General features: G+C 44.1%; 1 protein-coding gene across 1 annotated transcript in view; it reads left to right on the top strand.

Annotated features, from left to right (window-relative positions):
- Positions 1-6,176, top strand: part of LOC144142064 (luciferin 4-monooxygenase-like) — a 33,529-nt gene extending 27,353 nt beyond the window's left edge. The window contains exons 8-9 of the mRNA XM_077673492.1: positions 175-447; positions 6,058-6,176. Of these exons, the coding sequence (XP_077529618.1) occupies positions 175-447; positions 6,058-6,129 (345 nt within the window). The 3' untranslated portion in view covers positions 6,130-6,176. The remainder of the gene's footprint in view (positions 1-174; positions 448-6,057) is intronic.
- Positions 6,177-25,723: the final 19,547 nt, after the last annotated feature.

Genomic DNA, 25,723 nt, shown 5'->3' with positions numbered 1-25,723 from the left:
CGGACGAGGTGAAAAACCAGTCGTAAAATAAATTAAATTGTGAATTTTAAAAGTGGATACATCAGAAAAACAAGACAACCGGAGCGAAAGGTCGAGCAAAGCTAATTTGCAGTTATCGAGGACACCTGCAAGTAGTTTGTGCTTTAATGCAAATTTATAAACACGTTTTTCAAGGTGGACGTGATATGCGGGTTTCCGACAGTTTTATCCACCGTGTCCCAAAGCATCAGTGCCTCAAGTCGCAAACTCCATACTGTGCGAAAGATCCTATGCACCGGAGGAGGCATACATGAGACCTTGGGTGAGAGGCTGCATCAACAGTTTCAGCTGACCGACTTCAAGAACTTCCTGGGATGCTCCGAAGCTCTTGCCTCTTTTTGCGTGCCACCAATGGGAGAGAGGGACTACCAGACCGTAGGGTTTCCGTCCCCCCACGTCAGCATCAAGGTCAGCCTCATGAAGGAGCACTGGTGCTTAACTTCCTTGCTAACCGCAATGGCGTATTTTAGTGACACGTAAGCTCATGCACTACAATAGCCGCACGTTGCTTCCTCCGTTAAAAAAAAAACATTCTAGCTTGTGCTTTATTGTTTGTAGGCTCATTCTGTTTATTGACTGCTAAAATAAAAGAGAAATTAAGGGGGACGAATAGTGAACGTAAGGGTCCAGCTATGTTTCCCGCTAACTTCACAGCTTTTTGATCTATGGACATGGCATTTTGTAGGATGGGTTTAATAGATATGTACTAACCGTGTGCAAAATTTCATATGGTAACATTTATTATGTCTTTAAACAATATCAGTTTTCTAGAGTTTTTTTCGGCTGAATGGACATTTTCAGAAGTGTTTTTGCAGGCACAGGGCTGAAAAATGTTTATATGTGTTACATGCCCCAGGCGCTTCTGAACCACAATAATAATGGTTTCCATAAGCGTTGAGTTTGAAAAAATATATATACCTAGCACAAACATAACTTTTATTGATTTTTTAAAAGGAAGAAGCGTGAATAAAAAAATAACTTTTGGTGGAAACAAGCTTATTCTGGTCCAGAATGTGTATATAGTATTGATGAAGAGCTCACACAAAAATGGTTTTGGAAACTCAAATAGTTAAAGACACAATGTTCCTTTCTCAGCCGAATTAGTGTTCTCAGAAATCGCACTTCAAAGTTTTTGTTTCATTTTTTTTAATTGTAGCTTTTTGCGCGAATTCTGAGAAAAGCTAGGAAATGCTACTAGCACAGTGGACTTCAGGCTTAAAATATCACTCTAATGTGTTGAAAAAGAAAGCAATTATGTGCGTGCAACCAGAATGATAGGCGACCAACCTGACGTAAACAAACGTTTCACAATGCATGCGCAATGCGATTTCAACTAACTCAGGGCCATCGCGGCTTACAGTTAACTACAGAAAAATTCAACTATGCGCTATATTTGCAAGTAATTACTAAAATAAACGTTATCACATGTTTTTTTAAATAACAATGTAAATACATCTGCGCATCCCAAGAAACTTCAGACTTGTCGTGACCACGTTTGGCGCGTTTGGCGCCATTTTTACATAAGTTCTGGTGTGCATCTGAGGATGCCACTTCGTGGGGAAGTTCTCTAAAAGTGTTAGAATATCTTGGCAGTATAATGAAGGAATGAAACTCTATTGACATAAGTATGAAGATTCGGCCTATAAGGATGGCGACTCAGCAGTATAAAAAAATTAATTTTTAAAATTTAAAAAAGAAGGAATGCATAGCAAAGCCGATCGGCTTTGCTATGCATTCCTTCTTAGGGGTTGGACCAACATCCCCTAACCGGGCATCCGTTTTCCACCTAAGACAGAGCGTTAACAGGGCGATATTTTGCTTAAGCTAAAATACTTTTCATGTGTACTTTTATTTTCGCTCTGCACATAATTTTAACCGCAAAAAAAAACAATGAAACCAAACGTACTCTTAGTTTTACTACATTCAGCGTTCTCAAGACGAGCGCTAACAGAGATGGATCTACGATTTTTCCGTGGGGCAACAATTATTTAGGAGTTACGGTGGTGATAATAAAGATAAAAATATTACCACTCTAACTTGGCCAATGGCTCCTGTCTCGTCCCTATAAGCACATAGTATACGCGACATGCAGACCAAAGCGAAGCATGTGCTTCCCCGAGGCTACGTTTGAGAAACACATGTTCAATGACAGCTTGAAAACAGTGCCCGATACTGAATGAGTATTCTAGTCTGAATACGCAATTAAACTTGATAATGGGTTTACTAAGTGGCTTCGAATAAGAATATTCTACAAACTCAAAATTTAATGTTCTTGTAGTCTAATCCTCAATATAATATTCTTGTAGAGCAATCTTTCAAACCTCACGATAAAACAACCAGAAAAGTTTGGGAGCATTTTGCACGATACTGGTAATAAAGGGCAAGTGCGTTGGCTCGACTTTTATTGCCTTGCTAGCGAGGGAAAGAAGGTTTCCCCGGAATAAATAAAAGAAAATTCCATGCATGTGCACACTGTTGGACAAACGTGCTGGATCATGCGTAAATTTCTTTTTGTGTTGTGAATAAACTTCAGTTGCTCGATCGCGTTTCATTCATTCTGTACGTCGAATAGCTTCTGTGTTTGTTCCGTGTACTTTAAAGCGTTTTTCCTTCGAGTATGCACTGATAACAACTATCCCAACATCAAGCCTTACTGATATACGCAAGACTTTATTTATACAATGAAAGAGAAATATCGCGTTTATCAGAACGCAAAAGATGCAGCTTACAAAAGAAAGACGGTTATGGCAAGGGGTAATCTGATTACTAAAAGGAGCGTTTGATTTCACCTATATGCGTAGATAGTGTTATAGGTATCATTTATACATTACTGTAATGTAAAAAAAGCATAGCATTTTGTATCCTTAATATTAGCTGTGTAATAACTAAAGTAAGCCTCCGTTCAACAACCCAATAATATGCTTGTTAGGTAAAAATTGCGAATTATTTTGAAATATTTAATACTTTGTAGTTCTCTTTATATAAATTATGAAGGCACAAAACCAAAACAACGTAAATATATTTTCCACACAGCAACATGAAGGCATAAATACAGATATTAATGAAACGCACAGGCCACAGGTTAAAGCAACCTGCCTAGACATGTTAACTTGCAATCTGCCTAGACTGAAATGAGAGCACGAAGCCTAATGTACCTCGGAAAATAGAGCTGAACTTGTACAACCTGCATCAGCCGGTTGAACAAAATAACAGAATGTCGGAAAATGTGCTGCCAAATCTACTTCCTCACTAAGTACTTAATCGCTCGGTTGGTGCAACCCAACTGTTCCCTATCATTTATACATGCCGACTGCAGCCAACTCTGAAAATTTAGATACCAGAAAAATGTTCTTGAGGTGTTCAAGAGGCTGAGAGTGGGCTTTGCACACAAGCTGTCCAAGTGTAAACCTGAAAGGGCTACTTTAATGACCTAGTATTGCGGCAGTAGTGGCAGTTGAAGTCTTCCCTTTTATATTTTGATTTAGTAGTGGTAAAATGAAATTTCTTTCACGTTAGCAGCAAATGTAAGCATTGGCACAGTGTGGAGGTTGTTAACTTTTGTTAACAAGCTGGTGAGGAGTAGGAATACGAAAGACCTCAAGTTAGAATAGATGAGCTAGTTAGTCCGGAAACCGAACGCATAGTCAACAAAAAGCAGATCCCGGACATTTAAAACTGCCCAAATGGCATGGTGGAATCAGGCGCGAGAGACTTGATTAAATTGTCATATTTTGACAATTTTAAATGAGCTTTCGTATATCCTTGCACTAACATAGCGAAACTCGATGAAGCTTGAAAGCACCAAGTATAAATTGTCAGTGAGATGGAGTACAATGTACGCTCTTGGACACAGGGAAGGCAATATTATAAGCGGTATTGATAACATAGTACAAAAATTATTCAACTTTGTACGCATCCCACTTAATCAACAAAACTATTTTTTATTCGACTACACGTGTTGTATAACTTCCGACCGTAACGATCGATACGGCGCAAATAACCGACAAAAGATGAAAAAAGACAAAGTTCCAGATAACGGCGTTCTAAGTGATCCACTACGCCATGGTGGAGGCATTGCCATAAAAGAGCTGACGGGTTTATTTATTCAATAGCTTGGGGCTTTGAATGTGTTAAAAGAACACAACGATTCAATCCTGATTCTAGCACACAGTATTGGCGATATCAGAGTTTAAACGTTACAGTCTGCTCAGCCTAGCCTCCGCTGTGCACATGTCATTTACAAAAAGAATGCTTAATAGATTAAGTCGCATGTTAGGCTTTCAACAACCAGAAAGCAGCCTGCCTTTAGGCTGGATTTCTCAATCATTAATCATATTGTTGCAGATCATATTCTTGCAATATTCTGCAATTGGTTATTATATTGCAATCATATAATTGCAATATAATAACCAAGCCTAAATGACACTTGAAGGGGACATGGAGACAAAATTGAAGTTTCTTTATTGGAAATATATTGCCTCGTTAGAATAACCCTGACACCCCTTTTAACGTGAACTTCACTAAACTAAGCTATACAAATTAGTAAAAAAGGGAATCATCATGCAACCCGCTAGCTCATTTCCCGCACTAAAACCTATGGCGTGTTATGCACAACTGCGCGGTTGGCTCTGGCCGGAAAAAGCACACGTATATTGAACAGGGAGGATTATAAGTTTGCAGAAGGAGCTATTTGCGCTCAAATGTAGGGCACGTTCTTTTTATAGCGGTAAGAATGGTGGGGTGAGCAAGTGAAGTTAGAAACGAACACGTAAAAATCGAAATAGTTAGTGCGGCAGTTTGCCGCATCACACTGCCTTACACAGCCGTCCCACGGGTTGGACTTTTCTGACACAACACTGACCAACAGATGTAGGCTACATGGTCACTTTGGTGACCATGTTTGCCGAGTCATAGCTTATGTTCTAGGAAACGATTAATATCCAACCCTAATAAAAATACGGCAGGTATAGAAGTCCGGCAAGAAGCTAAGTGCGAACATTAACCCTTCAGCGGTATTGCAGCGCCAGCTATTAAAGTGGGCGGTAAACAGTATAACCAAATTGCTGTCTGGGGGCTGGTAGTATCCCTGGTCAGCAGACTATCTTTAGTTTTACGGCCCTGCTCTGGACACGTCATTTTCGACGTCACAAAACACACGATTTAGCGGGACACTTGAAATTTCGGCTTAAAATGTCAATTTTTCAGTGAATAAAGCATCATTTGCTGCCGGACAAGCGCGGAGGGCACTATAAAACGCCAAATGTTTGTAATAAACCACCTTGTACTGTGTCTTCACGGCACCTTTAAAGGTTACCAAAACGGATTTGACTTCGAGCCACCACCGCGGCTTTGAAAGCAGCCAGAAATCGTACAATAGAGGAAACCTGTAGCGCAGTACAAGAATTTACGCAAAGGATGCACCGGGACAATTGTTTTTCTTAAAGGAACAGAAACGGTCCCGTCGAGAAACGGTGGCACAGAAGCCTAAGCTCTACGTGAATCTTTTTACAAAGTCTAGAAGGGATAATTTGGAAACATAATAAAAAAAACGACTGTACACCAATAGAAAATACCTAATTCATCTTTAATCTGATAAAAACATTGTTTAATTTAATTATACCTCCGGGATTTACACGAAATCTCTCGAAAAGTGTGCTGCGGAAGGTTAGCAGCAGCAATACCAATAACCAAGGAGTAATTAAAACAATGTTGAACAGGCAAGCGAACAGGCGCTCTTCAGTTTGAGGGGTGAAATACTGTAACAAGCCCATGATTATGAGAAGTCTAAAGCAGACCAAGAACAAGAAAAATAAAAGGCTGTTTACTTGGTTCCTACGACTAGCGTGGTCAAGCCTTTCAATACAGGAAACAACCCCCTCAAGGTGACCCTACCAAGGATGCGTTCGTATTTTGAAGTTTCGGCCGTATTACTCCAGACAACAATTACGGCATTTTCTCACAAGCCAAGCCGCGCCTACACCTATTGACATACTTCTCCTTTCTCTGGATTACTTTCAGCTGGTGAGTCCTCAAACCGGCGTATCCCTGGGTCCAGGAGAGAAGGGGGGAACTGTGGGTACGCACGCCTAATGTGTCTACTGGGTACGTTAACGACAAAGGGGAAATCGTCCCTGTTGCTGACTCCGAAGGTTGGCTACACACTGGTAAGAAGTTTTGTAGCGACTGTAAATATATCTCGCACTGTCCAGTAGGTTATTGTCGCCAAGACAGTTGATTTGATAATTTGCAGAAAATGTAGGCGCTGGCAATAGGCTTCACGCAAAGGTGGCATAAAGTCGTTGAAGTCATCGGCTGTTTTTCTTTTTTGTTGTTATATAAGTAAAGGTGGAAGAAACGCCCGAGGGACAGTAGCGCAGAAATAACAAAGAGGTAGTGCGTTTTTCACTTTCACTGTGCTGTGAGCATCTTACCTTTTAGTGCATTCGTTATTCACGTTTTGTTGCCGATTAGCCTTCTCTCGGAGTTTCTGACTTTGATACGAACTGCCGGCAGAAAGACAGAGTGACTATCAACCACTTGAGGCCAAAACATGCCACTCGGAGAACCCTCCAAACTAAACTGGGCAACAAAATGAAGACGGTCTTGCAAACTACACTGTCGGACCTGGCAAGCCTTCAGATGTACTCGGACAATTGGCTGGGTGCGCTGCTTAACTCTGGGCTATTATTTCGAACGTGACCCAATATTGCGCAATACGGCAAGTTGGGCTAGTTGGTGCATGAGAAAACTTCAAAGCGCACAAATATTTGGGACAGACCGGGGCGACACACAAGCGCTTACTCGCAACTACCTGTTTATTGAAAAAACACAAAATTTATACATGAACACAGATCATAGATTAGAGAAACATCGTGTCAATTAGCGCGTGCTCCTTCCCGTGAAGAGTGATAGATTATTTGCTTACACACTCGTTATTATGTTCCATGTTAAAGAAGGCCTCCACCAGTCCCCTGACAATCTGATTATTATGCCTGTACAGCACCTCAGTCTCGTCAAAGACAGGGTAACACCACACTTTTTACAATGCGCAGGAAAATTGGTGCTAGTTGAATTTGTTATCATGGACACATGCTTTCTCAGGTGGACGCTTAGCCAGCGTCAAATCTGGCCCAGACACACAGACTTACATGATAACGGCATTTCGTAAACGACACCAATCGCACAACGAACAAAAGGCTGCACATGGTGGACGCCACACTCGTTCCTCCTTTTTCTTGGATGATCCTTGTTATTAACAATGCGGCAGAGACTGCCTACTTTTGAGTTTGCAAAGAACAACACCCTTACGCAGTATCGGGACCCCACGTTCTTCAAACCCTGCGCCATTTTATGGACGTACGGGACTACAGCACATTTTCTGCCACGCCAGTCCTTTTCTTTCTCAGTCCTTCCCTACCTCCGTCTGTACTGTCGGCAGCGTGTGGTAGCCTCGTGCGCCAGATCAAGTGCAACTTTGCAGAGGAAGCGAAGGACCGCAAAGTTCTCCACAAACACAAAAGTGGGCAGTCTCTGCCGCATTGTTAATAACATCCCACAAAAGGGAGGAACGAGTGTGGCACCACCCATGCGCAGCCTTTTCTTCGTTAAGCGATTGGCGTCGTTTACAGAATTCCGTCATGATGTTAGTCTGTGTATCTGGGCCAGATTGGACGCTGTCTAAACGTCCATCTGAGAGAGCATGCGCCCGCGATAACAAATTCAACCAGCGTCAATCTTCCTGCGCATTGTGAAAAGTGTCGGTCGGTCGGTCGGTCGGTCGGTTTGTTTGTTTGTTTGTTGGTTGGTTTGTTTGTTGGTTTGTTGGTTTGTTTGTTGGTTTGTTTGTTTGTTTGTTTGTTTGAAACAAACAAACAAACCAACCAACCAACCAACCAACCAACCAACAAGCAAACCAACGAACAAACCAACAAATTGTTTGTTTGTTTGTTTGGTTGTTTGGTTGTTTGTTTGTTTGTTTGTTTGTTTGTTTGTTTGTTTGTTTGTTTGTTTGTTTGTTTGTTTGTTTGTTTGTTTGTTTGTTTGTTTGTTTGTTTGTTTGTTTGTTTAGACTGTGGTGCTGCACAGGCATAATGATCGGATTGCCAAGAAACTGGCTGAGGCCTTCTTCATCAAAAAACATAATAAGTGTGTGAGCAAATCTTCTATCACTCTTCATGGGAAGGAGCACGCACTAATCGGTACCGTTTCTCTAATCTATGATTCGTGTTCATGTATAAATTTTGTGTGTTTGGGGACGAAGCACCTTAAGGCCGAGGCTTGTTCGTCCGGCGTCCGGCGTCCGTGCTCACGGCACAGCACCATGTAAATCGAAACAGCTCTGAACAAAAGCTTCACAAAAGGTTAACAAGAACGAAATAAAATGTTGACGAAAGGTTAGAGAGAGAGAGGGAGATGCACAGCACCATGTAAATCGAAACTTCTGTGAACAAAAGGTTCATAAAAGCTTAGCAAGAACAAAAAAAAAGTTCACAAAAGGTGCGACAGAGAGAGAGAGAGAGAGAGACAGAGAGAGACAGAGAGGGAGGGAGGGAGGGAGGGAGAGAGGGAGGGAGAGATTCACAGCACTGTGTAAATCGAAACGTCGGTGAACAAAAGGTACACAAAACGTTAACAAAAACAAAATAAAAGTTTAACCAAAGGTTATAAAGAAAAAAAGAGAGAGAAAGAGTGCTCCTGGAGAGCCCTGCTGCGCATGCGCGAGGAGCATTGGGTTGGATTAGATTGGATTGGATGGAATTGGAATTATATTTGTATTGGATTGGATTGGATCGGAAATCTTTTTAGCAGCAGTGAGCACTGTCACGGGTTATTTACGGTAAGAACAATCCCGAGTGCTTCGCCCACTCGTCATAATTCACTTTGTGGAGATGCGTGAATTTTTTTCAATAAACCGGTAGTTGCAAGTAAGCGCTTGTGTGTCGCTCCTGTCTGTCCTCGTTATTTGTGCGCTTTGAAGTTCTCGCAATATTGCGCGTGGAGACGATGAAAACGGATTTTCAGACTCCCTTGCGAAACCCTGGGCGTTTTAACGACCCCACGTGCATGGTTAAAATGTTTGAAGAGCCAGCTTTTCTCGCCGACTTTGACAAGAAAATGTTTAGTCTACTTCGCTCGAGTACGGGACCAAGAAAGAGGCTACACACGCTGCACTGTGTGTGCGCACTTGTAGACTGTTTTTCGCCCCTTCCTTAGCTGTTTCCTTTCCGTTATATAAACCGACAAGCACAATCACTGTCCTCGCTGTCAAGATGACCTGCCGTTTTGCATTTCTCCAAGTGGGCAACGATTACTAAATCTTTTCATTGTGCCCCTTTGAGGCGAAATCACTAAATTACTTCCCCTTGCGAGCAACAAGGAACGGCCATCGAATGTCCAAAAACAACAGAGCAGAAAGTCCTACCAGTTCATTCATTCATTCAGCTTTATTCACTTTTGTTTTACATAGTTTTTTTCTCTAGTCTGCCTAAGCACCGAATGCTTGTTGGCTTTCCAAGCAGTTGGTGTAAACATACACAAAAGAGAAAAAGCACACTCTCAAATTTGAACATGACAAATACTTCTCAGTCAAAAATCACATAGCAGACTTATGCATTGAAACACAATAAAAACAGCAAAAACGTACTTGTGCACAGCACAAATGTATTCCACTCTTCACCCATATGAGTTTCCTGAGACACAATATTGGCGAATTTTCTTAAACATTTTCCTCCGTGTTTTTAAATTATACAAATCGTTTCGGAGAGCATTGAAAAATTCTGGCACGTAATGTTTCCGCATTTTTTCCCCATAGTTTGTGAACACTCGCGGCTTCAAGAACCTTTCTGTTTTTCTTAGCGTTCTACTTTTCCTAACCGGAACTTTGAACTGGTTGCAGAAGTAATATAAATTAAATATAAGTTAAAAGTATTTGTGCGGAAATACTGCGTAACCAATTTATAGCCTTCAGGCGAAAGAAACATGCCACCAGAATATCAGCGACGTGCGTCGCTCAAGATTTAGCGGCTCTTTCCCCATCGGAGAAAAACAACTTTGTGGTCTGCAATCTCTATTAACTATCAAGTCGTCTTCTGAAGTTGCCTCACACAAAACCGTTTTAAAGCGAAGCTATCTTGACCTAACTAATGGCAGTGTCGTTACCAAAAACGCACTGCAGGTAAGCCAACTTTATACAATATGGGTGCTCATGATGATAATTATGGTTATGATAACAACAGAAAAAAACGCTTCTTGTCGTAGGAATCGCCCACGGAAGTAGGTGCTCTCCTCTCTTCTGTTTTTTTGAAGGTCCAGAATCCTTTGCCTGCCGATAGCTGGTGTTAACTGTCGAAAAAACCGAAAAGTGTGAGAGAAAAAAAGTTTGTTCTAGTTCTTGCTCCTGAGCAACGCTCGGCATCAAAGGGTTAGAAGCGCGTTTTTACCCTAGGGCAGTAACTACAGCAACATGGGGCGGCTTTAACGCCATCATCAGATTTGCAAAGTGTCGCTTTCGCTCCTTCGGGAATTGAGCGGTGTGCGGTAGGCGTGACCACACCTCTCACACATTTCAAAACACGTCCCTTCACAAGAGTATGAATTTCTTGAGCTGGATACATCCTTTTATGTTTTGCTTTTCATTGTCTTGACCATAATTTTTTTGTTACCCGTCCTTTAAGGGCAAAGCCTCATGTCATCGTCGTCGTAATCCTTGTCTTATGTAGTCACAGTACTAAAACACCGAGGCACTCGTTTCTAACTCGGGCTAGAACACTTAGTGCTTGGAAGACACGAGACGTTTACCGCAAACCTGTAAACCCCCGTTATCCCCTAGCGGTTTCATCCCCGTTGGCAAAAACGGCAAGCCGCCAAAAACACGCTGATACACTGCGTGTTTTGCCCCTCCTCAGGTTCACGGAGATGGCCTGGGATTCTTCCGGTAGGTTTAGAGCTTACATGGAGGTCGGTAATTCGGTTTCGTATCTACCATGGCGTTCAGTCGCTTTTGCTCTGGAGGTGTGCCTATGTTCCTCAGAATTCGCCGTCCTGATTTTGTTTTTTACTAAACAGATCCCATGCGGTTTGCTGCGTTATGTACCACTGTGCTTCACATCGTTTCGCCGTTTATCACTGGGGTTAATTCCAATTTTGTTGTCTGAGTTGCTGGTATCCGTCACGGCAAACTTTTTGTTGAGTTAATATTCCATTTTTCCACGTGTAAAGCACGTAATTTACACGCGTTACAAGAAAAGAAAGAACCGGGGAAGAGATTGCTCGTGTTATTTCCTCCCTCCACGCATTAACCAACGCGCTTTACACTTTGCGAAATTATTCTGTTGTCATTGGCAGGGTAGCGAAGATTCTTCCTTAAAGCATCATGAATGCAATCCTGCTGCGTGCTTGGGTCCGGGCATCAGTGATTCCGAAAGATATGAGGAGAAGCGCTAACGCGGCGTACCCGCAAAATAATTCCTAAGATAAACAACCGCTTTTTCATAACACTGTGTTAACTGCCACAGTACTTCGAGGCAATTTTGTGCTGTCTTACAAAATGCAATATCTGTGCGTACATGTGATCGATGTTTTCATTATTGTCCTTAAATGCTGACCTGGCTTTTCATCCCCAAGTTTTCTTCTCAAAACTGCGTCCGCTCAGCAACATATTAAAGCCAATGCAGGGATGTGATATTTCTCACAGAGCAAGCAGTTATCTTAGACATGAATACGGTAAAAATTGTTTGCAAAACTCTCAGTTGTTTTAACACGAAAGTGTTTAATTCCGGGGTGCAACAAGACCTCACCAACGTCATATCCGTAACGGGAATCATATCGCCAGAAAAATTCCACTCATGCGGCGGCGCTAGGTTTCGAGCCCATTATTACTCTTGCCGCAACGGGAGGTGTTAGACGCTCTGCCAATTGGGCTATGGCTCACGCCTCCTTGGCACTGGGAACGCGCCTTATATCCTTCCCTATAAGATTCTCTCTTCAGATGGTGCTGTCGTCTAGGAGAGGTTAAGTGAAGTAGTGCGTTGTCATGCTAATGAGCGCCGATAGTTGGCGCTACTGTTTTGAAATGTGTGAGAGGTGTGATCTCGCGTTCCACCAGCTGACCTCGTCGCAACTCAACCGTCTGCCGTACACGCCACGAACCTTTGCCGAAGCGACCCGCCAGCATGACTTCGGTCTCCAAGCACACCCACAAGACAGCGGCTGACCTGGAAGTCATGCTCCTTTCGCTTCAGCGGACCGTGACTTCATAAAACCATTCGCTGACAACCAGTTCGGTCTCGTTGGCCCGGTTTGCGAGCGCCTGTGGTTTCAGTCTGATTTACGCAATGCTCCGACGTGTGTAATCCAGTGTCTAATGTTGATGCGTCTAACCCTGCCATACCGATGAAATATAAATAGCGATGAGCAAGCTCATATTAATGCACAATAAACATTCAGCTTCTCCTGTGAAGGCACATTTCACTTTCGTGTTGCACCGATTCTTATGAAAGAAGAATCAACCACACTTTTTGTCTTATTTGCTGTCAAATCTTATTGCCCACACCTTTTAATGGGATAGTTTTCATGGCTCTATACAGAAACGTGCTAAACTTGGAACTCCATGCAATGCAAGCTTTCGTTCAAATATTAGCTGCGTGATATCCCTTTTCCCTAGACTGCATAACTTCAGAGCAATAACTTCTGACAAAACAACTGCAATGAGCCGGAAAGTGGCACCTAGGTAAAATGTTGGTGAAGCAAGTTAACGGTTCGGCATCATTGGATTCGTTGTCCGCTATGCTATCTACAATCAACGGCATTACTTCCACCTGTCACAGAGTAGAAGTGCTTATACGTGTACTTCGGAACGCCGTTGTGTTGATACCGGGACGTGGACTATATGATCGCCTAGGCCAGCTGATCTTTACAATTCCTTCGTCAGAATACCATTTATTTTCCTCGTGCTGTGGAAGAACTATTGTAGAAATCAAATCAGCGTACTGTATTTGAGTATGGATGCACAGTGCTTCAACCTTGCATTTTTAAGGACATAAAAATAAAACGGGCGTAGAACCTTGCAGCGCGATATGATCAGTAACACATGTTAGAAATATGGACTTTACCGCAACATTTTCGAAACAATCACTAAATTGGAAATAGAACACCGCCGAAGCAAGCACCGTTTTAATTTTGCTACAACATATATTTTTCTAAATCTGGTTTTCTGTGTGAACATTCCATTGTATCAGCTCATCACGTATCAACCTCAGGCTGGGTTACAATGTACGGGAGTACAAAAGAAACACTGCTGTCTTTGCAAATTATTTTTTTCCAGAACTGCCCCACAGTAGAATCGGCTACCTTCAGCAGTTTTGTGGTCCGTTGGAAGTTACTGTTTTATTGCGCAGCACTTAAGCGCCCGCTCCTCTGGTTTTGCGCCGCCGCCGTCCCTCCTTGTAACCGAGCGAACGAAGGGGACACCGCACACAAACGAGATATAACGAGCAGGAAAGCGAACGAGGGAAGTATAACAAAAGGGTGAAGGGTACGGCTATATGTCAGGCGGCGCAAGACGTTCTCTTCGGCGGTGACGCGCTACGAGATAATCAAGAGAACGAAGAGGTTACCGACGATACAGCGCGCACAAAATCGGAGAATTAAAGTATGGCGGAAGGCGCGAGGCATGACCCTCGCGACGACGCGCTACAAAGACAGCGCCAGAGTATATCACGCGCCTTCGTGCGTCCGCTGATGCCCTGATCAATTCGTAAGACGCAGCAAGTTAGCAAGAAGACCACAGCTGGCCCTACGCACAATTTTCGCAGTACGGAGTATCGTAATCGACAGCCAAATTTTTTACGATGAAGATTTGTCAAAAACCGCAGCCTAAATCCATACGGATTATATATGTAATGCAATAACTCTGTTTTTCCGTTCTTTGCATTTTCGGTACTATATAAAGTTTTTCTTTCCTGACATACTTCACTGACCTACTTTTGCTGTTCTTTGCTGACCTGCACTGCGAAGTTTAATTGCCGCTGGCATGATTACGCATGCAAGACAGAGAAGACCGGCGCACAGCTCCTCCATTTTGTTCTGTGTTTCGATAGCGGTTCCGAGTACTGCAGATTGCGAACGCCAGCCAAGAATGAATAGGTGTCAGTTATGACTTTTGCCTATGCCTCCACCCCTTTGTCGAACTAAACAGCGTACGCAGCAGGCACGTCACAGAAGGGAGGAGCTTTGCGCCGGTGCAGACTATCTTGCATGCGTAATCATGCGAACGGCAATTAAACTTCGCCGTTTGATACCTCGGACTACGGATGCGCTAGAAGAATTCTGCCCATTGATACTGCGTAGAAACATGATTGCGTCTAACTTTCCAATACAAACGTTCCTGCTTTCCGTAGCGACAAAAAGTTAATTAAGCAATTTTAGTTAATTAAGCCTCCGAAATAAATAATTACGTCTTATTTATGTGTCCCCATGGGCGCATAACCTCACTGTAGAGTTGGTCTTCACGTAAATCTAAGCACCTATTTTAGAAAACTTGTCGAGTTAACGTTGATCACCCTGTATATTCTCACTTGAAACGGGTAGGGTAATGGAACAGGGTATGTGGGTTGCGGACGATCCCCCCGCGGGTCTTTTTTGTAATCGAGGCATCACCGGCGTTGTGTGACATAAAAGCATTCATGAAAACGTCATCGTGAGACGTTAAAAACGAGGAAACGCAGATCTTTTGTTCCAAATTTTAAGCCATTCAGGCAGTCTTCTGGCGCAGAATAAATAAGAATTGTACTGTTAGCAATCCACTTCTCGGCTGACAACGCGCGCAAGTTATACACTCTTAAAAATCGGCGCAGGTGGGCTTGACCGCAACACTCAGGGACAACCAATCATCGTGACCAAATAGGCAACTTTGGCGAATGACGCGGCCCCACATGCGATTATGTATCTGCGCTGTTGTCACAGCGCAGATACTATTTTTTTGCTCTAATCGCTATCTAGGCCAGGTCATTTGCCAAATTTGCACATTTGGTCACGGCGATTGGTTGTCCTGGAGTGTTGTGGTGAAGCCCACCAGCGGTGATTTTTATGAGTGTATTTCACTTCCCTAATGACGCGTTCTCTTTCGTTTAGGTGATATCGGCTACTACGACGAGGACGGTCGCTTTTTTGTGGTGGATCGCCTAAAGAACATAATCAAGTGCCATGACTATAACGTATCTCCCCAGGAGTTGGAGTCCATAATCTTGTCCCACCCATCAGTCAGGGATTGCTGCGTTATAGGCGTCCCAGACGAAAGGGTTCTAGAAGCACCCACTGCCTTTGTTGTGCGAAAGAATCCTTTTGGACAAGTCTGTGATGTCACCGAGCAAGAGCTCTTCGACTTTGTAGCAAGTAAGAATCCCTTTTTTGCTTCGCTGTGAAAATTCTTATTTTTCGGCATAACCAAAGATGTTATAGATGTTTTCGCTCCTGTCGAATACAAGAGCTGCCACGTGACCATCGCACGCTGTATAGAAGGGAAAATACAATTAATGTTCATGTGTTGCCAGCTCCTGCGATGCCCCAGAGTAGGACGCGGTCGGGCTTGATCTTTTGTTGCATTTTGCTTCTGCTAGAAAACAAAGGCTTTGTTGTTTTCAGAAGTTCAGTCACAAAATACCATATCCCGTTCAAAATGCTTAAACTACGCTTTATGAGTATGTTTTATTTGGCATTTCTCTTATTGTATTTATGTTTGATGACGAATGAGGCTTTTTTATACTTCTTGCGCGTTTCCCTAAATGCTATGGATGTTTCAAATTCAATTTAGGCGTATTAAAGTTTCCTTACAACGGTTCTTGCTTCACCTAAAAGTCAGCGTTTATTTGTGAACCAATGTGTTTTCCACTGTGCTGATTAGAGGCCTTCTCAATGCGCATAACACATAGTTCTTCCTTAATCGTTCGATGAGACAGGGTTCTAGCGTGCTCTTCCATGTGATGCCCGCAGTAAAGAGGCCACAAAAGGGTCTGCGTAAACTTCGTGTCAAGAAACTCTGTGTAACAACGTGGCAATGTTGCAGGCTCACAGTTCTTTATGCCAGCATGTCGCCTTAGAATTCGTTCATCTTTTTGGATAGGTTGGTGAGGTAGCGACAAAACAACATTTGTTATCATTTAGCTTTATACGACCCTGTCATTAAACAAAATGGTGGCAGCTGTAAAACACTATTGTTTCCTCTACTGCTCTTGTGTAACAACTCAAAATACCTAGTACGACTTACTCCTGGTCGAATGTTCGCGTTGTTTGTGCTATATACAAGCCACCTAACAGAAATAAAGCTTAGTGCGAAAGTGTTGCAAGTCCTTAGGGAGTAAACGTCCCCTACCTTCCCATCTTAGGAGGGAGTGATGTATGCTTTACGGGAGATGTACAGCTTCAATGCGTCGAGGTCATTTTGTGCAGTGTTAACATGCTAGTTTTTTTCTCAAAGATACAAAAACAAAATAGATACTTCGGCTAACATATTGTTACCGTAACAATATTAAACAAAAAATTGTCCTGCTGCGACTTTATTGCGCAACACTGAGTATCAAGTCATAGAACTTAGGAGTGTCATTGGAGGGCACTGCGGCGACAGCATGGTCTTCCTGCCAGCGACTTTACAATGAATTAGCAGGTCCGCAGAATCCGACGTTGTAATGACCAAATGTGGACACAACTTTACCGGCGCGACAAAAGTTTACTTTCATTTTCTTTGTTTTTGCCAAGAATATTTCTTACGGCGACTGGCAATTGATCGAATAGCGATTGTATTTTATTCACCCGTACGTCAATACTAATTGTGCTCGCAGCCAAAGCAAATCAAACGTGTGAGTGAGGCATTTCATATTATGTGACCTAAAGTGTTGGTACAATTTACGCCCGCAAGAAGAGTCATGCTCGGTTTTGTGATGCACGTCTTTGAACTCACATAAATGGGGATTTTATCAATGATATGAAGGAGGAAGATTATGGTGCTAAAGACTTTACTGTCCCTTCCTAAAGTAAGTAGAGAAATGTGGAAGCTTTTTCACATCAAAACTGCGTCCAAAGGGCGTCAAAACCTTCGCTAAAAGTGCGTCCAATCGATCGTCAAACCTCCAAAGACCCAAATCGCACAAACGAAGAAGGAACCCACGCGACGATTTTTCGCGCACTAAGTAAACGCACCTACGAACAATCTAAATGTGTACCGATGAGTGGTTTATGAGATAAAGGTTTACTATTGTACTCCTTCGTCATGATTGGTGCAGTGTATTTTCTTAACTAGAACCATTCCTTTGTCGCCCTTTTCCAATTAAACGTATTGACACAATGGAAGCGCGGTTTCACGCACACCCCGCGTGATCAGAGATCTTATCAGAGATTTTCTCTCGACCAACCAGTCAAGGAAGAAATTAATTCATTTTTTGACAGGGCGCCATCTTTGCCACTAAGAAAGATTTGCCTTTAATAATGCTCATCTGATAATGAAAGGGAGCTTATCAGGCTACCGGCGAATCTGTACGGCAAACCAGAAAGTGCTACCAGCAACAGAGTACAGCTTGATGAAATTTGAATGCAGCGTGAACAAAATTTAATGTCACTATCCCTCTCCCCACTCTTCGCTCACTACTGCACAAGCACGAACATGCCTCAGGTTACATACCAGCACGTTTTTCATCTCCAACGTACTCTCGTACAGCGCCCCCACCATCTTCTCCTACCTTTGCCACTCCTGCAACGTCCCCGCCACAAGAGCCCATCTTGTGCGGTGGTGTCCTCCCCGTCCCCTTGCCCTGAGCGGCGGGAATGGGCACTGACCAGCTTACACCCGGAGGACCATCAACGTCCCGGCACCCCGGGCTGCGGAAGCGCGTGGCTTCCTGAAGTGAAGACGCCAACAACTTCTTTACTTTTTCCAGCTATTTCGAGGAGGATGCTCAAGGCGACCTCTTGACCGGAGACACAACCCCGGATGCACACCCCTCGAAGCGCATCGCGTGACTCGCCGGGCCCGCTGTCGGCGCTGCGGGCGCCGACATCGGGCCGCAGAGCCCACAGCGGTCGCCACCGCCGCTGCGGCCGAGGCAGCCGACCTCCCCCGCAGCCTCCCATGCGTGCGGCGCTGGGTGGCTTAGGGCAACGTGACTCGTCTCACGCCCGGCGAAGAGGTACGGTGCGTTCGCCCCTACGAACGCCGCATTCGCCCGGCCCCCTTATGTGAGCGTTGCACTGAACCGAGCGGTTTTGAGACCTGCTCGGCAATACAACTAAATCAGAGGCTAACCAAACGAAACCAAGACTCAACCAGACTAAGCCAAGCTTCTGCTTTGCATATCCAAGGTTAGCTGATCAACGTCGCAGCCATTTTTCTTTTAAAGCAATGCTTTACTACTTTCGTCCAGCGGTTTCACGGGGGATGCGCAATTTCACCTTTTTACCGGGAACACACCCCCGGCGACCCACCCCTCGAAGCGCATGGCGTAATTCGCCGGGCCCGCTTTCGGCAGTGCGCACAAGGCCCCGTTTTCGGTCGATCTGCTCAGCACGAGCGGTGGCCTCTGCCACCGCTGTGGCCGGTCAGCTTATCTGCAGCCGACCACCCCCGCAGCCTCCCATCCATGCGCACTTGGGTCGTCTCGAGCTACGTGACTCGTTTCACGCCCGGGAAAGAGGAACGGCGCTTTCGCCTGGGCGACCGCCGCGTTCGCCCTCTCCTGTGAGCGTTTCACGGGAGCGAACGGATTTGATATGTGCTCGGATATGGAACGGATTTAAAACGTGGTCGGCAATACAGCTACATCAAAGGTTAACCAAGCGAAACCAAGACTCAACCATACTAAGCCAAGGTTTTGCTTTTCGTATCCAAGGTTGGCTGAGCTAAGCCGCAGCCATTTTGTAACAGCGAAGCTGGTTGAGCTTCACATCCATCCGGGCCTTGGGTGGCTCAACAATCACCGCTGCCAAGTTCAGCGAAGGAAAATGCTAGGCCAGGAAGTGGGAGGGAAGGTGGCGAGGAGGCCAGGAGCTGACGGGCACATGTGGGGAGTCCGCGCCTCAAAAAACATTTACCGTGATTTCAATGGAACCTGGGTTCATCGAGCTATTACACTGGCGCCTGGGCGATTGCGCTTTCATCGGCGGGTTGCTCAGCTTTACCTTTGGGTTTGTAGCACGGGCGTTGGCTTTTAACTTTGGCTGGGTTGAAGTGGACTTTGACTTTCGGATTTTGGCAATTTGAATTTTGGACTTTAGGAGTATGGATTGTGGACTTGGTTTAACCCAGTTTCCATAAAGAACGCTTTGCTTTTTATCCGCCTTTTTTAAAGAAAGGGTAACACTTAAGAAAGGCCAAGTTAAATCTAGTGAAAATCATCAGCCCGTTGTTTCCTCAGTCTTGTACCTCAATTGCGAAGGTGGTCGAACTTTTTGCTCAATAAAATGTTTCACCTCCTTCTTTTCCATCATCAACAAAACATCGAAAGGTAACGCGACTTCTATTTTGTCGACCTTTACACAATACACCCCAAATCATCGATGTTCCATCGAAACTCTTCATTCAAGCCAGAGTTGGGAAGTCTCACCACAGTTGTCCAAAACGGTGCCGAGGTAAACCACAGAATAACAAAGTGCTTAGCATGTCCAATAGGTGAAAGTTTGGCTGCCGCAGAATGTATGTTTTCGCATGAGTCGGTTTTTCTGAGCAACCGTCGAAATTGGACAGACAACACTATTGCTAATGGGGTTAGTCCTAAGTACAGTAAAACATGATTGCTCGCACGTGGACGCCCTTTTCAAGGTCACGCATTGAAGCATAACTAAACGGTCTATTCTGCAGGCATCCACGGGTGAATGCGGAGCTTTGGTGGCTAGCCGCATAGCTTTATGTATGTCAGGTCTTAAAACCATGAAATAAAGCACTGGTAAACCAATGCATCTGACCGTTGTGCCAACATGGTGGCTTTCGAGCGTGACGGCTTCTAAAAAGTATTTTTTCGGGAGTTAAAAATCACCTGCACCAGCTAAGTATATCTGGTGGGACAATTACAACGCCTAAGCTTCATCTCCGGTGATATCGTTTGGTTACTTCTCTAATGCCTATAATAACGTTGCTCTGCTGTGAACATCTTATAATTATCCCTATAAGTTACTGATATTTTCAATAAATACAACCTGATCAGTCTATTAAAAAAAATCTATTCTTGCTTCTCTGTCATTTTACTAAAACCCTCTCCCTATTTTTGCCTTAAAAACGTTTTATTTGGTTTTAAAGAGGGCTCACGTTTGGTGCCCTGGTGATCGCAATGTTCTTGTTGGCTTTTATTTCAGACCAGACAGCATACTACAAACATCTCTACGGTGGAGTTCATTTTGTGGATGAAATACCTAAGACTGCGAACGGAAAAACAGATCGGAATCGACTAAGACTTCTTACGATCTCCAGCAACGCCACTAAGGTACCGACCAGGACAGATGGGAAAGCATAAATCAAGAAGATGGAATTGTTCTGCTGCCCAACCTAACAATAAAATATAATGTGCAGGACCACTTATACGTGTAATAAAAACTACACCTGCAATTCACTCATAGAATTCTAAGAACGATTTTTCCCATGCAAGCACTGAGACAGGTACTCCATGTGAAATTATTGCAGTATCATAGGCTGTAATATGATAATGCATCTAATTTATACCGGATAAAACATTGTGCCTAGAAGCCAATTTGCTTGATAAAAATACTTCCGACCATGCCATGCGACATAAACCGTGCCGAAAACACTTGAGCCCACATTCCAGCAGGTGAATTACGTTGCAAGTTACTCGCCGTTTAAAACAACGGCACTCGAAAATCCTTCACCGTGATTTGAAAAATAAAAATGCGATAACGCACTTCGCACCGCATTACAGTAATACTGTCGCAGTATCCGTTCTTTAAGGCATACGGGACCATTTAGGAACTGTGAAAATGCAAAAAGGCTACAAACGTACATTCACAAAAGCACCTTTGGCGGTTTAGTGACTTGGAACTGTTGATAACTTATTTGAGTGCAGTTCTTGGGGGATTACAAGATGCTTTCACCTGCAAAAGAACGTCTCTGCAAGATTACATGTGTTCCACTTCTGGAGTAACTTTTTGTAGGCTGAGGGGACACAGCGTCTCAAAATTGCACAGACGAAATGGCGGCAGGGCTCTACAGGCGTGTGGATTACTATCTGGTGCTGCAGCATACAACATTCCGCCGTAAACCTGTTATTTTCCTGCAACCCCAAGCTTTCACGATTATATGCAAAATTATCCATGCGATATCTTTTAAAAGGCCCAAAATCTATTTTTAATAGCAAATTCGCACAGCAACAATTAAATACGCTTGCACTTTTGTTCCACTGGTCTTCGCAGATCTCCACACAATAAACCCGACCCACAAGACGGGCGAGCGGGTAAACTTTATTGTAACCTTTACACACAGCGTATGTTTGCTATCCAAGCATACGGGTGGCTGCTATCCGTTTAAAGTGAAGTTGGAGAATGGTCATGCCTTACTTTGTTCCCCAACAGCGCTCTGACGAACTTTGATAAAAGGCAAACCTTTAGTTGGGAAGCGTTTGGCTGAAAATTTGGTTCTGGTTACAGTGATAGGTTCCTATGGTGCGTGGTATGGACGAAATGTCCGCCTATTAAATATTTTGAAGGGGCCGAATTACGAGTAACAGACATCGTAGATTAGTGATGGCAATAATTGGTTTATACTTGTTTTGCTTTTCGGGAACGTTGTAGAAACCCGTTTACGCGAAATGCAGTGTCACCGTAAGTTGCTGTTGAAAGATCTGGTTTGTAGGGTTAAGATTGTTTAGAAGGACGTAATTTAAGAGAGAGAAATTGTTGATAATCATGTTCAGTCGAAAGCGTACAGCTTTAAGAAACAAACAGAAGCAGAACCTAGAAATATGCCGAAATATGCCAACAACCCGTACAGTTATCTGTTTGTTATACTTTTATTATGTCCCTAAAACGTTTGCTCCGTTTCCTTCTCAACAAACAGATGTGTACTTTTTTAGCATGCTCATCATGGAGCGGTGCAAAATGTCTGTAGCATTATATCCGAATACAAAGTCTAGATGTGTGAACTTCGGGTCAGGCACCACGTAATCCATGACGAGCCAGTGACGAAGTCTCTGGCTTAAAGGGGTCCTGAAATACCTTCCACCGATGCATGGATGTACTTGTAACCAAATAAAGCAATGTATTAGCAATCTCCTACCGCAAGAATTTTGTTAAAGCGATGAGTATTAGCTGAGAAATCGTAAATCAAAAACCGCGCATTATCGTCGCGCCGCGTTTCCTCCTCCTTTCTACTCATTCTTCGTTGTTGACGGCGCGCGAGCACTCCCTCCCATGATGCTGCGCTCCTCAGCGGTGACGTCCTTCCGCTATTACGCTCCTCCGACTGCCGTCTGCTACGAGCAAGCTTTGTTGGCACCATGAATCCCGCACTCCGCTCAAGGCTGGAAAAGCGAAAGAGAAATCTGGCCGCATGTGTGCGGCGGCCAGGCCTTGGCCTTTCGCGGTGTACGTTGGTGCAGTTGCTATCGGCGGCACTTGACTTTTTATCGGCGGCGAACTCGCAGCCGTACGGGGAAGATCGTGCGCTCGTTCCCTTTGATGCACCGACACTGTTTATCCAAAAAGTGCCGTATCAGATGTGGCCCCGCTGGTGCCGGGTCTTATTTTGCGGCGGTCGTAATTTCTGCCGGCGGCATGTGAAAAAGACATTTTAAACCGATACAGAACCCGTGCACAAAACCCTTCAATCATGTGACCAGTTCAGCTTGGGGCGACGCGTGGTGAAGAGCGGCAACGTTGGCAAAACATGCTCCACCGCGGCTCTGAGCTTTCTAGCGCTGGAGCGAGCGCCACTTCTTTGAGAATCTCAAACATCGGTTGCCTTGGCAACAAGGCACAAACCACTGTAGAACTCAGTTACGGTTGCGTGTTCCCGGTTCAGCTCGGGGCCCCACCTCGCGACATGTGGGCACTGCAGGCGTACCACCCACTCCCATTGGGAAATGTGAGATGCGTTTGGCATTACAGGAGGCGACGGTGTGTGTTGTGGACGCCTTTGTTTCGCCATGCAATGCGACGTTGTGCTTCTGCGGGTGGATAGTGCTTCCCATGGTCTGGATTATCTTTCTAGAGCGACGTACGACTCAACTTCGCATGGGGTATGTGCAGTGTGCGTGGCTAAGAGCCATCTCGGCTTGTGCGCCGGAGTTAAGTGACTTGCTGTTCGTCCCCGCAAACCGCGCGCGAGGTGAGGGCCGAATTTACGACGGGCAGGAGGAGACAACCCAAAGTCTTTCAATCGCGGTTAAGACTTGCAACGCATGTTGTGACGTCGTGTTCGTTCGAAACCCATCTCTGGATTGTTTTGAAGTAGAATAAAATGTATGCGTCAAACCCGTGCATTCGGCTCAGGGCGTTCTGTGCGATTGCACGAAAGAAGTGCCACAGTGCTTCAACGTTTTATTTATGGAACGTACTCAGGTAAGAGAATATCCATGTCGTGTTATGGCCGTGTTGCATTTAATACAAACGGTTAAACGTTTGTTTACACTTGTTTCGTTTGTCGTAAACTGTCCAAGCACTCCGGCACTCCGCTGGCAGATCAGCCGGCGAGCCGACGCTGAGCAGACGACTCATCTCTTTGCCGGAAGTGCGTGAAAAAGCCTCCCTATAGCAGGATTTCTAGCTCATGACGAACATCTGGGAATCGATGATGTAGACAGGTGTAGATGGCGGCGTCCAAAAACACGAAGGAAAGGGTGAGAAAAAAGCGACAAACTTTGCAACAAAAGTGTGAGCTTTCCGCTGCGCTTAAAAGAGTAATACTTGGCACAGATGACGTTGACGACCCAATCTAACGATTGCGCTAGTTCATTTAGTGTGCTCAAAACGCCTTTCCGGGCCCCTTTAAGTGTTCGACATCTTCCATATCGGCAAACATGTCACCCATGGCCTTGAATAATGCGACTGGAACGCGGATCTTTTCTAAGGGTAAACCGGCGGAATCACCTGCAAAAATATTTTAGGACAACACCTTTTGGGCGCACTGTCGTGCGCCCAAGCAGCGTTGTCTGGTTCAAGAATCCCAACAGCTGCAAAGAGTTTAAACACTCAAAAAAATGTCAAAATATTTGCCAGCGTGAGCATGCGGATCAATTTTGACGAACTGAATCAGTCAGTTGCGAAACTTCCGGAATATGTGTTAAGGGGCGTACAAGAACAATTCGTTAAAGTAAATCAGTCAGTTTGAAAAAAACACTTAAGTACGGGCCTGGAAACTAGCCATCCGGAGTGGGAGCAGAGTAGATACCCACACCTCTAAATCGACACGTTGTCATTGGCGGGGCAACAGTTAGCATACTGAGTTCGACGCTGACGTCATATCCGGTGATTCGTGAACATGACTGCAAAGGAGTTGGACAGATGCACCCGCCCCCGAAAAACTCCGATTCTTGTGAAGCTATTGTCCTCAGTCTGCCTGTCGAGTTTTTGCATCGAGTGACGTAGAAACAACAGCAAAGAAGGAAAGTAAAACGTGATGTAGCAGTAATTATAAGTATATCCAGTAGAAGCCACAATTACTCTGTATTACCCACCGCGGTGGCTCAGTGGCTAATGCGTTGTGCTGATGAGCACAAGGACGCGGGTTCGATTCCCGGCCGCGGCGGCTGCTTTTATGACGGAGGCGAAGAGCGAAAATTCCCGTGTATTCGAGATTTCGGCGCACGTTAGAGATACCCAGATAGTCGAAACTAGAGTCGAAAGTAATCCAGAGCCCTTGACTACGGCGCGTCTCATCTCCAGTGAAGCGTCGGTGCCATAAACCCCACAATCAATCAATCAATCAATCAATCATTCAAATCAATCAATTACTCTGCCTTTAAAGGCAGACTTCAGTCCCCACAGGACTTCTTTAAATAGCAAAAACTATTGTTCCTCAGGTTTTGATCTTCATTCCTGTTTGTCTATTGTAAATAAAATTGTGATATAGCTTCCGTGTGAGCTTGAATTCCTGCAAGGCTAAGTGCTAAATTGATAGGGCGTTTGCCCTTTAAATATATGTCAAGAGATACGTTTTACTAATAGCAATCAAAAGTTTGGAAGCGTGCGCTTTGAAAGTACTCCAGAAGGTTTCGTCATATCTAACATTGCTAAATTAACACATCATACTTCCTCAGTTTTTGAGGTATTATGTCCAAAGTTCTATTTGAAAACCTCTGACATGCTATCTAGTGCAAATATTGCGTTCAGCATTTCTTGGCGGAATTAAGCTCTGCCAAAACCTCCCACCAAACCGTTTAGTTTCTCAATGTACACAGCTCGCTCATTTTATCATTCAATAGCGTCCTTGTATCAGAAATGTAACTTGGCGCGACAGCACAAAATCGGATTTCTCATATACTTTGTTGTCTTTTTTATTATACGTTTCGGGCAAGTACAGTGCAGGCTCTTACAACCCACCCCCTATTTTAATACAAGCCTTCCTTCCTAGACGCAAAATTCGTGACGTTTGCTATGTGATGAATTAGGAAAATGTCATTTTAAAGATCTTAACAAGGCGCTTCCTTACTGGCACAAAAACATGATAAATTACTTCTTATTTTCTTCATATAATAAAGCT

This window comes from Haemaphysalis longicornis, unplaced genomic scaffold (assembly GCF_048455015.1).
Source record: "Haemaphysalis longicornis isolate Haplotype H1 unplaced genomic scaffold, Haemaphysalis longicornis Haplotype H1 scaffold_6, whole genome shotgun sequence".
Taxonomy (NCBI): Eukaryota; Metazoa; Arthropoda; class Arachnida; order Ixodida; family Ixodidae; genus Haemaphysalis; species Haemaphysalis longicornis.
The sequence above is the reverse complement of the archived record's forward strand: the minus strand, read 5'-3'. Positions and strand labels throughout refer to the sequence as shown.